This window comes from Dromiciops gliroides, chromosome 4 (genome assembly GCF_019393635.1).
Source record: "Dromiciops gliroides isolate mDroGli1 chromosome 4, mDroGli1.pri, whole genome shotgun sequence".
NCBI lineage: Eukaryota > Metazoa > Chordata > Mammalia > Microbiotheria > Microbiotheriidae > Dromiciops > Dromiciops gliroides.
Window position 1 is genome coordinate 297,448,542 of NC_057864.1, and position 12,567 is coordinate 297,461,108.

General features: G+C 38.5%; 1 protein-coding gene across 1 annotated transcript in view; it reads right to left on the reverse strand.

Moving 5' to 3' along the window:
- IMPG1 (interphotoreceptor matrix proteoglycan 1) overlaps positions 1-12,567 on the reverse strand; it is a 168,580-nt gene that overhangs the window by 128,098 nt on the left and 27,915 nt on the right. The window contains exons 4-6 of the mRNA XM_044003434.1: positions 12,116-12,349; positions 5,094-5,260; positions 4,800-4,828 (exon numbers count right to left, since the gene is read on the reverse strand). Of these exons, the coding sequence (XP_043859369.1) occupies positions 4,800-4,828; positions 5,094-5,260; positions 12,116-12,349 (430 nt within the window). The remainder of the gene's footprint in view (positions 1-4,799; positions 4,829-5,093; positions 5,261-12,115; positions 12,350-12,567) is intronic.

Genomic DNA, 12,567 nt, shown 5'->3' on the forward strand with positions numbered 1-12,567 from the left:
AAGTTTTCTTTGAGATTCTGTTGTGCTTTAACTTGTATTTAAATATGTTCAGATTTTTCAAAAAAGTAATTGTATACTAAGTTAAAAAAGGGGTATTATTTGAAATTGTTGCATAATTATATATTGTGTTCTGAGTCAAGATGTATTCACATTTTTTGCAATCATTTATTATCCTCAATTTTTAAATCCATATGAGACTTGGATTATGGGAACTTATCATTTAAGACATTAATTGCCTTTATTCTGAGTTATCAGATGCCAGTTGGCCAAGATGCCATCCAATCACAAGAGGAATACATGCATTGCAGACACTGAACTGTCACATGAGGGGAGAAATGCATGAAGTCAAGGTATGGCCAAGGGAACAGCTTTTGACTAATGTTGAGGTTGGATTCTCTTGGTTTAATATTTTATTTTATTTTTCCCCACAATATTGTACAGATGGCTGGAAGTATTCATCCTACCCATCTCACTCCTACACCTGGCTTCTATGCTCCCTCCTATATGCCTGATGCCATGGACATCTCAATCCCATGCATCTGATTAAGTCTGACTCAGTTTCCTCCAATATGTTCGGTGGCATGGACATATATTCCATCCACCTATTTTAAGCCTGGCATACTGCATGGACAGTACATATTGCTCAAGTGTGGGAATGCTCATATCCCATCATTTCTCTGTTCTTTTATGGTAACCCCCATAATTATCTCAGGTGTCATGATAAATAACAGTGTTGAATTTGGCCTTGACACCTGTTACCAATTATATTAGATTTTCTAATTTCTCATAATGGCATGAGGATAATTAGGCAGATGATGCAAAAAGTGATGAAACAAAGATAAAAATTATTTTTAAAAATTAATATCGCAGCAATTGTCTTCTCAATTACTCTCCATAAGGGGGGACTATAATAATAATGTAATTTTAAAGAATGGTTCAATTTTTGTTTTATTGTATGTTTCACGTGTTAACAACTAAGATTCTGTATTCCCTTAGACATGTTTTTGAGAACTTTCATTGTTTGATTTGATTATTGACAAAGCTATTTTAAAGTTGTATTAAGCTCAATTTTGTAGGAAATTTCCTGGCTGATTACCAGTATCCACACATCAACCCCTGAAAAGACTTCCATTCCACGACTACACCTAGAGGACATCTGAGAAAAGACTTTCAGAGACTTTAAATGAACAGTTTTGATTTGTTGTTTTTTTTTCTCTTTCTGTTATAATATACACCATCTGTAACATGTATTCTCTGCAGAGGCCCTCCCTTTGCAAGACTAATGTCAAAGCGTCGGTTCATGAGGACAAAAAAAAAAAAATCGCCCCTCTGGACAAAACTTTCCTCTCTTCCTTTTCTATATTGTTGTTCACATATTATTAGTTAGCAATAGTTATTATATTCTTTTTACTGTTCCGTCAAGGAAACATTTTGTTTCTTGAGGAACAACAGGGGGGACTGTAACGATTGGAATAACGCCACCTGCTGGATACTTACTGTAGAAGAGTTCTGCCCATGAAGGGAAGGTCTTTGAGGGCAAGACCAGGAGTCAGGAAGTGACGCGGGCTAGTGGGAGGAGGAAGGAAGAGACTGGCGCTCAGTCTCGCGCTCTTTTTCCTCTGGACTCTGGTGGAGAAGGGAGCTAGAAATGTGCTCTCCCTTTAATAGATAGAAATCTAGGCCTTTTTCTCTCTCTTTACCAAATTCTTATTCTCCTTAATAAATGCTTAAAAGTCTAACTCTTGCTAAAGCTTATAATTTATTGGCGACCACTCATTAGATATTTTAGACAGTTTAGCTAGAATTTTAGCCCTTAACACAATGAAGATGGTGAGGGGATCTTGGGACCATGCTACATAAATACATTAATTTAGTTTGGTTTAATCTGGAAAAGTTTAGTTTGGAGAAGAGAAGACTTTGGATGGGGGTGGAGTAGGGCATTATGAGACATGATAATTTTCTTCAAGAATTTGATAGGCTTCCATAAAGGAAGAGGTTTGTTTTGCTTGGTCCCCAAAAGCAAAACCAGAAATGATGTAGAGGACAACATCAGGCTTGGGTGGGTGATGAAAATTCATCAGAGATTCTCAGTTATAGACAAGTCAAGTCAACTGGCACTTATTAAGCATGCCAGGAAGTCTTGAAGCACTATTAGTTTTCATTAGGTGGAAAGGGGGTATATGTGATCAGAAGAGCATAGATTTAGATGTGGAAGGATCTTAAAGGTCATTTAGTCCAACCCCCTTATTTTACAGATGAGGAAACTGAGACCTGGAGAAATTAAATGACTTGCCCAAAGTCACCAATAAGTATCCAGGACAGGATTTTAACTTAGATCTTCTGACTCAAAATCCAGTGCTTTTTCTACTCCAGGAGACTGGAATGAATAAGGTGTGTCTTTTAATCATTTAGTAGACTATACTGACTGGGATGGGGAGTAGTGAAAAGTATTGTTAAAAAAAATTGAATGCCAAGCTAATGAATTTGTACTTTATCCTGTAGGTAATACGGAGTTACTTTTAGAATAGAGAAGTAACATATTGAGAGTAAAATGTAAAAAACATGGGTGGGTGCATTGGAGGTAGGGAGATCAGTTAGAATGCTATTGTACTCTTTGTTATACGACATGCCACGAGCTTGGTTTAAAATGGTAACAATGTGAAAAGTGAGGGGTGGCTGTGAAAGATATTACAGAGAATCAGCAATGACTTATACAACTCCTTTTGAGTCTCCCTTATATTTGTTTTGGGCATTTCTGCTATTCCAAAATGTGAATAATCTTGGTTCTCTGAATTTCTCATTCATTTAGAAGCATCAAACATGCATGTGGCCCACAACACTCCCAAGTATGGTCCTGATTAGATTAAAATGTAATTGAAAAATATTTAACAAAATCAATAAAAATACAATAAAGCACAGATAATATTAATGTGTGGGTTTCTAAGTCAATATGTGACCTGCAGGAATCCTTATGTATGGTTTTCTGATCCCTATTTCTCTTTGAGTTTGACTTCACTGATGTGGGTTATGTTCTTTCATTATTTTCCATGACGTAAAAATTCTTTTACTTTTCTCATATCCTGATTTTTAGTTTTCGCTGAATTCAGAATCATAACAAGGGTGGGACTTCTGGGGCTTTGTCCCAGGGCATTGTATTTATAGTCCTTTAGCAGTATAGGAACAACCCAGCTAAGGACCTATTTAGCAAGGATAATTGCTTAAAATAAGAAGATGACTAATGGCAGGTTGGGGTTATCTTCTTCCCACTCCTTCCCCTGGCAGAGGCCCTGAACTTGGCATAATTTGTGCTGCTTGCCCTGGGCACAGCTTGTGGAATTGCTCTGGTGAAAAATTCTTAGTCCTGGCTCTGATTAAGGTGATAATAGACCTGAGTGCTCTATTAATTTCATGTGAGACATGAATGTTTTGCAGAATATAAAATGAACATATTTCCACCTGTCTCTTAAATACAAAGCTCATAATAGCTAACCTAATCTTATAAATGGGGCAGGTAAGTGGCATAGTGGATAAAGTGTCAGGCCAGAAATCATGAAAACACATCTTACTGAGTTCAAATCTGGGCTCAGACACTAACTACCCATGTGAATCTGGGCAAGTCTCTTAACCCTCTTTGCCTCAATTTCCTCATCTGTAAAATGAGCTGGAGAAGGAAATGGCAAACTACTCTAATATCTTTGCCAAGAAAACCCCAAATGGTGTCATGAAAAGCGAGACATAACTGACGGAACTGAACAACAAAATCTTATTAAAATATAAATAACTCAATTTTACATCATTCTAACATTGTTTTCAGAAGATGGCGTGGTCTAATTGAAAAAAAAAACAACAAACCACTCCACTAGATTTGTAGTTAGAGGGCTTAAATTAAAATTTCATCCCTACTATTTACTATTTTACTACTGTATTACTTTGGAGAAATCACTTAATCTCTTTGGGCCTCAAGGTTCTCATTTGGAAAATGAGTGGAGTTGAAGCAGATGACTTCCAAGGTCCCACCAGCTCAAAATCTATAATTGTGAGTCAAGGCCATTTATTTCAGGGTCTCTGTGTCATAGTGGAGGAGATGAAATACCTAGATAGTAGACAGATAGCAGTGCAGAGTAGATAGGGCTTGGAGGCAGGGAGACCTCCCATCAAATCCTGCCTCAAAACCTTGTTAGTGGGGCAGCTAGGTGGCACAGTGGAAAAAGCACTTGCTCAGGATTCAGGAAGACCTGAGTTCAAATTCAGCCTCAGACACTTGACACTTACTAGCTGTGTGACCCTGGGCAAGTAACTTAACCCTCATTGCCCCTCAAAAAAAACAACCAACCATCCAAACAACAAACAACCCCCCCCCAAAACCTTGTTAGCTGTGTCAACATAGGCAAGTCAGTCTTTCTAGGCCTCAGTTTATTCTTCTGTAAAATAAGGGGAAGGGACTTTATCCCTTCCAACTCTAAATTTATGATCTTAAAATCAGTTGACCTAGTTTTGAATCCTACTTCACACTTTGCCTCTCTGGGCAACCTGAAGTCCATAGATTTCTAGGGGGTCTATGAACTTTGATGCGGAAAAAGATATACCGTTATTTTTACTAAACATCTAAGTGGAACTTAACTTTTCCTTCAGTTATTTCAAAGTGTTGTCCCAAGAAAGGCCACAGACTTCATCAGATAGCCAAAGGGGTACATGACACAAATATTGTTAATCATCCCCGGCCTCGATGATCCCCAAAGTCCTTTCTAGCTGTAAACTCTATGATTCTATATACGTGAGTTATCATTTGGGTTACTCACCTCTCAGGGAAACGATGATGCTTTAATCGCTGGAAAAAAAGATAAAAGAAGTCATTTTGCTAGAAAACAAGGCCAATCCAACATCAGTTCTGTTGTTATCTGTGGCCCACTTTGCTATTACCCCCCAGAGCCCCACCTCCAAGTAATCATTTTGCAGAGAACAAAGATTTTCTTGCCAACCCTGTCCTGTTGGACAGTTGCTGTTTAGCTTAAAAGAGGTAGGGATGGGAGGATCTTGGGGAAAAAATTCATTTTAGGTAGGCTTGAAAAAGAGAGAGCTATTCCTCTTCTCACCTGCTGTAGAAGTTCTTGGAGCTCCTGAGAATTGATGAAGGTTTCTCCAATGTCAAAAATGCAGTAAGTGTCCTTTTGGCAGGCACTGACCCAATTCTGGTACTCACTCGTGTCAGGGATACGGTCCAGGAAGATTCGATAGGCTTCCCACACAGCTTCTTGACAGACTACAAAAGAAGGTGGTCAAGCATGGAAACTTGGCCCAGGATGAGGGAAAATTCTCCTTCCAAATTAATCCCCAATACCCACCTACACCAAGGTTTCATAAGATAGGATAATATCATATATTAGAGATAGAAAGAGATTTACAGGTCATCTAGTTCAACCCCTTCTTTTTACAGATGAAGAAACTGATGCCTAGAGAAGTTATGTGATTTCTTCAAGGTTATATAGTAGACAAATGGCTGTCAGAATTTGAATTCAGGTCCCTTTACTCTGAAACTGATGTTTTTTTCCATTGTATCACATACTGCTTACATGAATACTCTTTTGTTCTCAGGAGTGTGTTGATCCCCCCCCCCCCCAATTTTTTCTTGTTTGTTGATATTCACTTTCTAGGTATTGTGGTATAGAGGAAAAATCACTGGCTTTAGGTCCAGGGTCTGATCAAGGTTGGAATGTAGGTGATCATTATCTCTGTTGCCTGCATTTCTGGCTTTTTTCTTCCTCAGTGACACTCTTCCTTCAATCCTACCAATTCAGGACCCTTATTCCAGGGCCATAACTATACCTGGGCATTTGGAGATGCCTCAGCTTTAAGTGGAGACCCTCCCCAAAGTTCTTTATGTTTAATGTGCCCCACAGCTATTCCTGGGGTCTTTTTTAAAGGTTGTAAAGGTATAAAGGAGGAGAGTTACAGAAGGCATCTCAGTAATATGATGAAAGAAAGGGGAGAAAATGGAGCTTTCTGTGAATGGCCTCAATGTTTTTTTTAGGGCAATATGAGGCAAGATTCTCAGATGAGAAGGTGGGGGGGGGGAGGTGGGAGCCATGGGAGGTCTGAGGAGGAATGGAAAGATCTGGAAAAGTCACTGTGGTAGATGGAATAGTAAATCAATATATAGGAGCATGGTGGTCAAGGAAGGGAAGTTTGATCTGAGGAGTTAGAGGGATGGTATATGGAACTGTTAAGGTTAAAATTCTAGCTAGACTGTCTAAAATCTAATGAGTGGGCGCCAATAAATTATAAGCTTTAGCAAGAGTTAGACTTTTAAGCATTTATTAAGGAGAATAAGAATTTGGTAAAGAGAGAGAGAAAGGCCTACATTCATCTATCTATTAAAGAGAGAGCACATTTCTAGCTCCCTTCTCCACCAGCGTCCTCAGGAAAAAGCCCCAGTCAGAGCGCCAGTCTCCCCCCTTCTTCCTCCCACAAGCAAACGTCACTTTCTGACACCAAAGAAAAGACTCCTGGTCTTGCCCTCAAAGATCTTCACTTCATGGCAGAACTTTCCTATAGTAAGTCTCCAGTAGGTGGCGTCATTCAAATCATTACGGAACCATAGAGCAGTTGATTAGTACATGCTTTCCAGGAGCTATGTCAATATTCCTTTGATTATTGTTCTTAGAGCAAGAGATGGTCATTGGGGGATAGGAAGGGCGCAGGAGCATCATCAAATGTCAAGATACTAAGGTTCTGGTAGATGGATAGTTGCCTGTATGATTGAATGGGATGTGGAACATAGTCTGAGTATTGCTGCTACATGGATGGGTTTGGTGAGTTTGCAATCACTCATTCACTCTGTGGTAAAAATTATTTGTGGTAAAGATATATATCGGAAGTTTTAGCTGAATCATTTGAGAGATTGCTCATGCTACTGATGCAACTTTTGAAGGACCTCTTTTTTTGGGGAGGAGAACACGAGGAACTTCCGGGACATGGACTTAAAAGTGGGGGCAGGAATGGAAGTTCTCTCTCTGGCAGTGAATTTAGCAGCGACAGAGCGGGATTGAAAGGAGTGCACGTGGTTTGGTGTTCAGTCTTTTCAGGGATTTGTGGTCTTGCGGGCAGTTTGGGATTCGGTGAGTTTTATAAAGGAATAGACTAAGCTTAGATCTAAGATTATTCATTTGTATTTCTCCTTCCTTATTTCCCTAATTGGTTTCAGTTCTTGTTAAGTTATGCAGCGTAGCATGCATTTTTATCATTATACTGTCTTTGGTGAAATTAATATGAGATTTAGGAAGTATGGAAACTTATCATTTCAGAGACTAACTTACTGTGAACTTTAATGCAGGCCCTGGAGAGAATATATGTGCAACAAAAGGAGAGACAGGTATACATAAGTCCATGGTTTGCTTATGATGGAGACTATGTAGAGCACAATTGCTAGACACAGTCCAGTTTTGTCCTCTCTCCCTCCTAATATAACCTAATTTAACTGAACTTGTTTACTTTTTGCCTTAGTCTAAACACATGTGGCCTAGCACAATCACTGGCTGTCTCGAAACCATGAGATGTGCTATGATAACCTTTCCATAACATTTTCCAGGTGTCATGAACACATTACTAAATTTGGCTTTGATCCAGACACATGGTGGTAAGAAGTGTTACAGATTGCATAACTACCTCAATCCTCTATTATATAAAGGAGGGAATGTAATGGATTTTATTAATTTGATCGTTGACAACACTATGCTAAGGTTTAGTAAAAAATCCAGCAATTCAAACAGTTAAAGAAGAGAATCCAGCTTTTCAGTCCAGAGCCCAGTTTTCCAGACCAGAATCTAGCTTCCTCCCGATGACATCTTACCACTTCAAGAAGACAAGAGAACTCAGAGACTTTATATGAAAAGTTTTTGTTTTGTTGGTTTTTGTTATCTCCTTCTGTTATTATATACCATCTGTAATATGTACTCTCTGCAGAGGCCCTCCCTCTGCAAGACCAATGTCAAAGCGTTGTGTTCATAAGGGACTGCCCCTCTGGACAAAACTTTTTTCTTTCCCTTTTCTATATTGATATTGACATATTATTAGTTAGCATAGGAAATTATTTTTGGCTGTTTCATTGAGCAAACTCATTCGTTGTTCAAATGAAACAAAGGTGGAAATGTGGGAAAAATTATTTGTGGTAAAGATATATATCGGAAGTTTTAGCTGAATCATTTGAGAGATTGTGCATGCTACTGAGGCGGCTTTTGAAGGACTTCCTTTTTTGGGGAGGAGAACGCGAGGAACTTCCGGGACGCGGACTTAAAAGCGAGGGCAGGAATGGAAGTTCTCTCTTTCTCTGGCCGTAAATTTAGCAGTGACGGAGCGGGATTGACAGGAGTGCATGTGGTTTGGTGTTCGGTCTTTTCAGGGATTTATGGTCTTGCGGGCAGTTTGGGATTCGGTGAGTTTTGTAAAGGAATAGACTAAGCTTAGATCTAAGATTATTCATTTGTATTTCTCCTTCCTTATTTCCCTAATTGGTTTCAGCTCTTATTGTATAATTAATTCCCAAGCAATAAAATACAAAACTGACCCATCACAGATTAAAGCTCAGTGGCTCCTTTTTCTTAGGTAAAGTTAAAGGGGAAGATTAATGCTCCGTATATCCAATTTGGCTCTCACAACTCACAGCCCAGCAGCAGGGTGGAATCACAAGGTGAGTGGATTAACTTTCCATGGGAGGAGAACCATGGTCTTTCTAGGTAGGTGTGATGGGTTTATCCTTTAAAGAAAATTAATGGGAGAACATGGATAAATATCACATGAAATGATATGTGTACTACAGACTGGTCAGGTGGAGGGCATGCTTACGTGGATGAAATTATAGATCCGACAAAGAGCCAAAAGTGAATCAGGCAGCAGGAAGATAGAGCATAGATGTACTAGCCCTTTCGGAGGGGAAGGGGGCATTGCAGAGGGGGAAAACAGTATAGATTGGGAAGGTATCAACAACAAGCTTTGCCTTCTTTGCAATTTTGCCTACTGCTAGCTCTAATCCTGGCTCTAGGAATAGTATTTAAACATTATAATGTGTATTAGAGATTGTTAGAGAGTAATGTGTACCATGTTTATTCATTAGGTAACTAAAAGTCATTTTCATGTCCCCTTTGATTTTGAGGCCTGTCAAAGTGTTTTCCCCAAGCCCAAACAATGGGAACTCAGACTCAATTGCAACCTTGACGTGATTCTTAAACTTGAACAGATCATAGTGTGACAGGAGATCTGAGAACAATCACTGAGTGACTGTCAAAGAAACAGCCCTTTGGAGCTGGAGCATTTCTTACTGAGTAAATTTGTTAAGATGCAAAGAAACTCCATACTGATTATCAAATCATATTCCAACCTGGGGTAGCCAAAATGGTTATCATTGTTGTGGAAAATATCTCCACCGTGGTTTGTTTTACCCAGAGAAACCAGAGAGTGAATGATGGGAACTTAATCAAGGGTGAGATGAGAATGAATACTTTGTGTAGCAGAAATTCAGCAGCTGCAAAGAATAACTTTTCCCTTAAGCAACTAACAAGGGCTGCTTCAGTTTGCTGTTGTGGCTCTCATAAATAAGATCGTAGCACATGAAAACAGTGGTTGATGGTTTTATGTTTATTTATCCCGAGGTGGGGTAATGTAACATTCACTTCCTCCATGTATAGCCTTGGGTAAGTCAAATAATCTCTCTGGGCCTCAGTTTGTTCTGATGAAAGAGTTGGACCAGATGAACTAGGAGTTCATTTTCAGTTCTAAGACTCTGATACCATGAGCTTATATAAGTTTATGTCTCTATAAAAATAATATGGAATTGACCAGGTGTTATCCTCCAAACCCAATTCATTCTAGTTCAGTTGAGCTTTTTAGCAAGATAGGCAGTGTGACATAGTAGGCTGTGCCAAGCTTGGAGTCAGGAAGGCCTGAGTTCAAGTCCTGCCTCGAATACATATTGGTGGTAGGCCCCAAGACACCTCTTTAAGTGTAAAAGTTATAGACGAATTGACCTGTAATGGTTGAAGGAGTTTTTATGCTAGAAGTTGACTACACTGATAGAATCATACATCTAGACCAAAAGAAATCAATAAACATTTATTAAGTACTTATTTTGTGCAAGGTACTGTGGAAGACTCTGGGGATACAAAGGTGAAAAATTACCTAGCTTCTGCCTTGAAGGAGCTCATAATTTAGTAGAAGGGATGACAGGTAGATCATTATCATAGATCATTAGAATTTAAGTACCTGGAGGGCAAGGACTGTTTTTTTTCTTTTCCTTTTTTTGGTAAGTGTCTTCCCAGCATTTAGCATGATGCCTTGTTCCTAGCAGGTCATTAATAAATTATTGTTTGTTAAATATTAGAAGATGTATAAGTGCACAGAAGGTTCACAACAGTGTATTGAGTGATTCAGATGCATATATATGAAAATTCCTTTGAATTATCATTGTGAAAACAAGGGATCCAGAGTTCACAGCCCTAGCTAATATCATGCACTTCATTCTCAATTGCCGGGGCTCTTCTAAATTGGGTCCAGAAACTTAGCATTTGTAAGTGCTTGGAGTTGGAATTTTTTCCCATTAGGAGAGTAAACATATGAAATATTCATCTCTCAATGAAATGAAACCTGTAAGTGCTGCAAGGCTTTCAGTTTTTTTCTGTGTGACTTTGCTAATTAATTGTGTCTCTAAAACCCAACACGAATCCCCTAAATTAATTCACTTCTTGATAGTATCATAGAATCAGATGCTCTGAAACATGGCAAGGGGCTAGTGCTCTGAAATTTCTTTACCTTGGTTTACAACTGCATGTCAATCAACACCCACTACCATATGCTGATGGAGCCTACACCAGATGTTTCAAGTTCATGGACTTGAAAGAAAGCAGGATGACAGTGTCCATTTTATGATGGGAGTAAATTTCTGAGGTTGAGATAGGAGAGACATTTTATCTCCAACTCGCAAGATGATATAGGTTTGGAGCTCAGGCAAAATGAGATACCTTTGCCTTATTTTGGAAATCACCCAAGGCACTCATAGCAGGGTGATTAAATCTCATAATTATTTCTAGGGCATTATATGATATCCATCACTGTTGTATACCTCTTGCAGGCAATAATTGTCCTGTAACTCCTTTGGAAACAATGGTAATTGTCTAGTAAATTCTGTTATCACCTCTGCATCATCACCTGCTCACCACTGCTAATTTGGAACACCTCTGTGTTCTCAGATGTTCCTCCAGGTCTCCAAACTTCAGTGGTTTTTGCTAGATCCGCCATATGTATATTCCACCAAATAGTATTAGGAGTCACATGACTGCTTTTTTGGCAGGGGGGAACTGATACTTTTAGTTAAAAATCAGCCTGCTTAGTTTCTCAGTCCTGCAAACATTTTGTGCTTTTCATTTTATGAGAACAACGTGAAAAATCTAACTTTTTGCTTACATAATAACAAAATTAAAAGGAATCTCTAAATGGCAATGCAATTTTGTTGTCTGCTAAATGACCTAATGGTTTTTGTTGCATGAGCTGTTATTTTAAACAACACACGCTCTTTTACCTTTGTAATTTTTTTGTTTAAAGTTTTATTGATGTGTTTTGATTTTATATTTGCAGATTATCCCCACTCTGTATGAAGACTCACAATAGAATAAAACAAATACATTTGGTTTTTATTATTATTATCATGGATGTAGTTAGCCTTTATATAGTACTTGAATGTTTGCAAAGTAACTTACAAATATTATCATATTTTGTCCTCACAACAACCCTGGAAGTTAAATGCTATTATTATTCCCATTTTACAAATGAGGAAACTAAGGCACAGAGTAGTTAAGTGATTTGCCTAGGGTCGCATAACTGGTAAATGTCTGAGGTCATATTTGAAGTAAGGTCTCCCCAACTCCATGACCAACTCTCTATGCACTACATGACAATACCTAGTTTTACTTACTGCTCAGTTGTCTAGGTGCCTTGTAAAGATCAAAGAGTAAAGGATACAGTTCCAAAGCCTTAAACTAACATTAAAGACAGCCGATAAACTCATGGCTAAGTTTAATGGAAGAGAATGGAAAGCCAATGGAGACTTTGCATGGATCATTTGTGTTCTCACCTCTTAGTCTGTAATAAGCTTGGAGATTGGCCAAGATCTGTTTCATTGACTCTTGTGGACAGACCTTAATCCCTGTTGGGAAGGTTATGGATCTTTTTGACCGGTGCTTTGCCACATCAAATATCCTTCTGATGGTTGATACTCTGGACACCTTTGCTGTTCTTCTTGTATTGTCAAAACTGAAGACATCTTCCATGTACTTGGATTTGACATAGTTTTCTTTAATGGAAGGTTCTGAAAGAGCAGAAAATCGATACCTGGTGAGTAAATAACTGTATATGAGACAGGTACACTATCTAGACATTTTTTCTATTTACTAGCCGTAGAGACTTGGGTAAGTCACTTTATTTTCTAATTAAAATGGGCATAGTGATCTTTTTTTTTTTTTTGGTAAATCATAGGACTGATGGAAGTATTAAATGGAGAAAGTCAATCTCTGTGATTTTATTGGT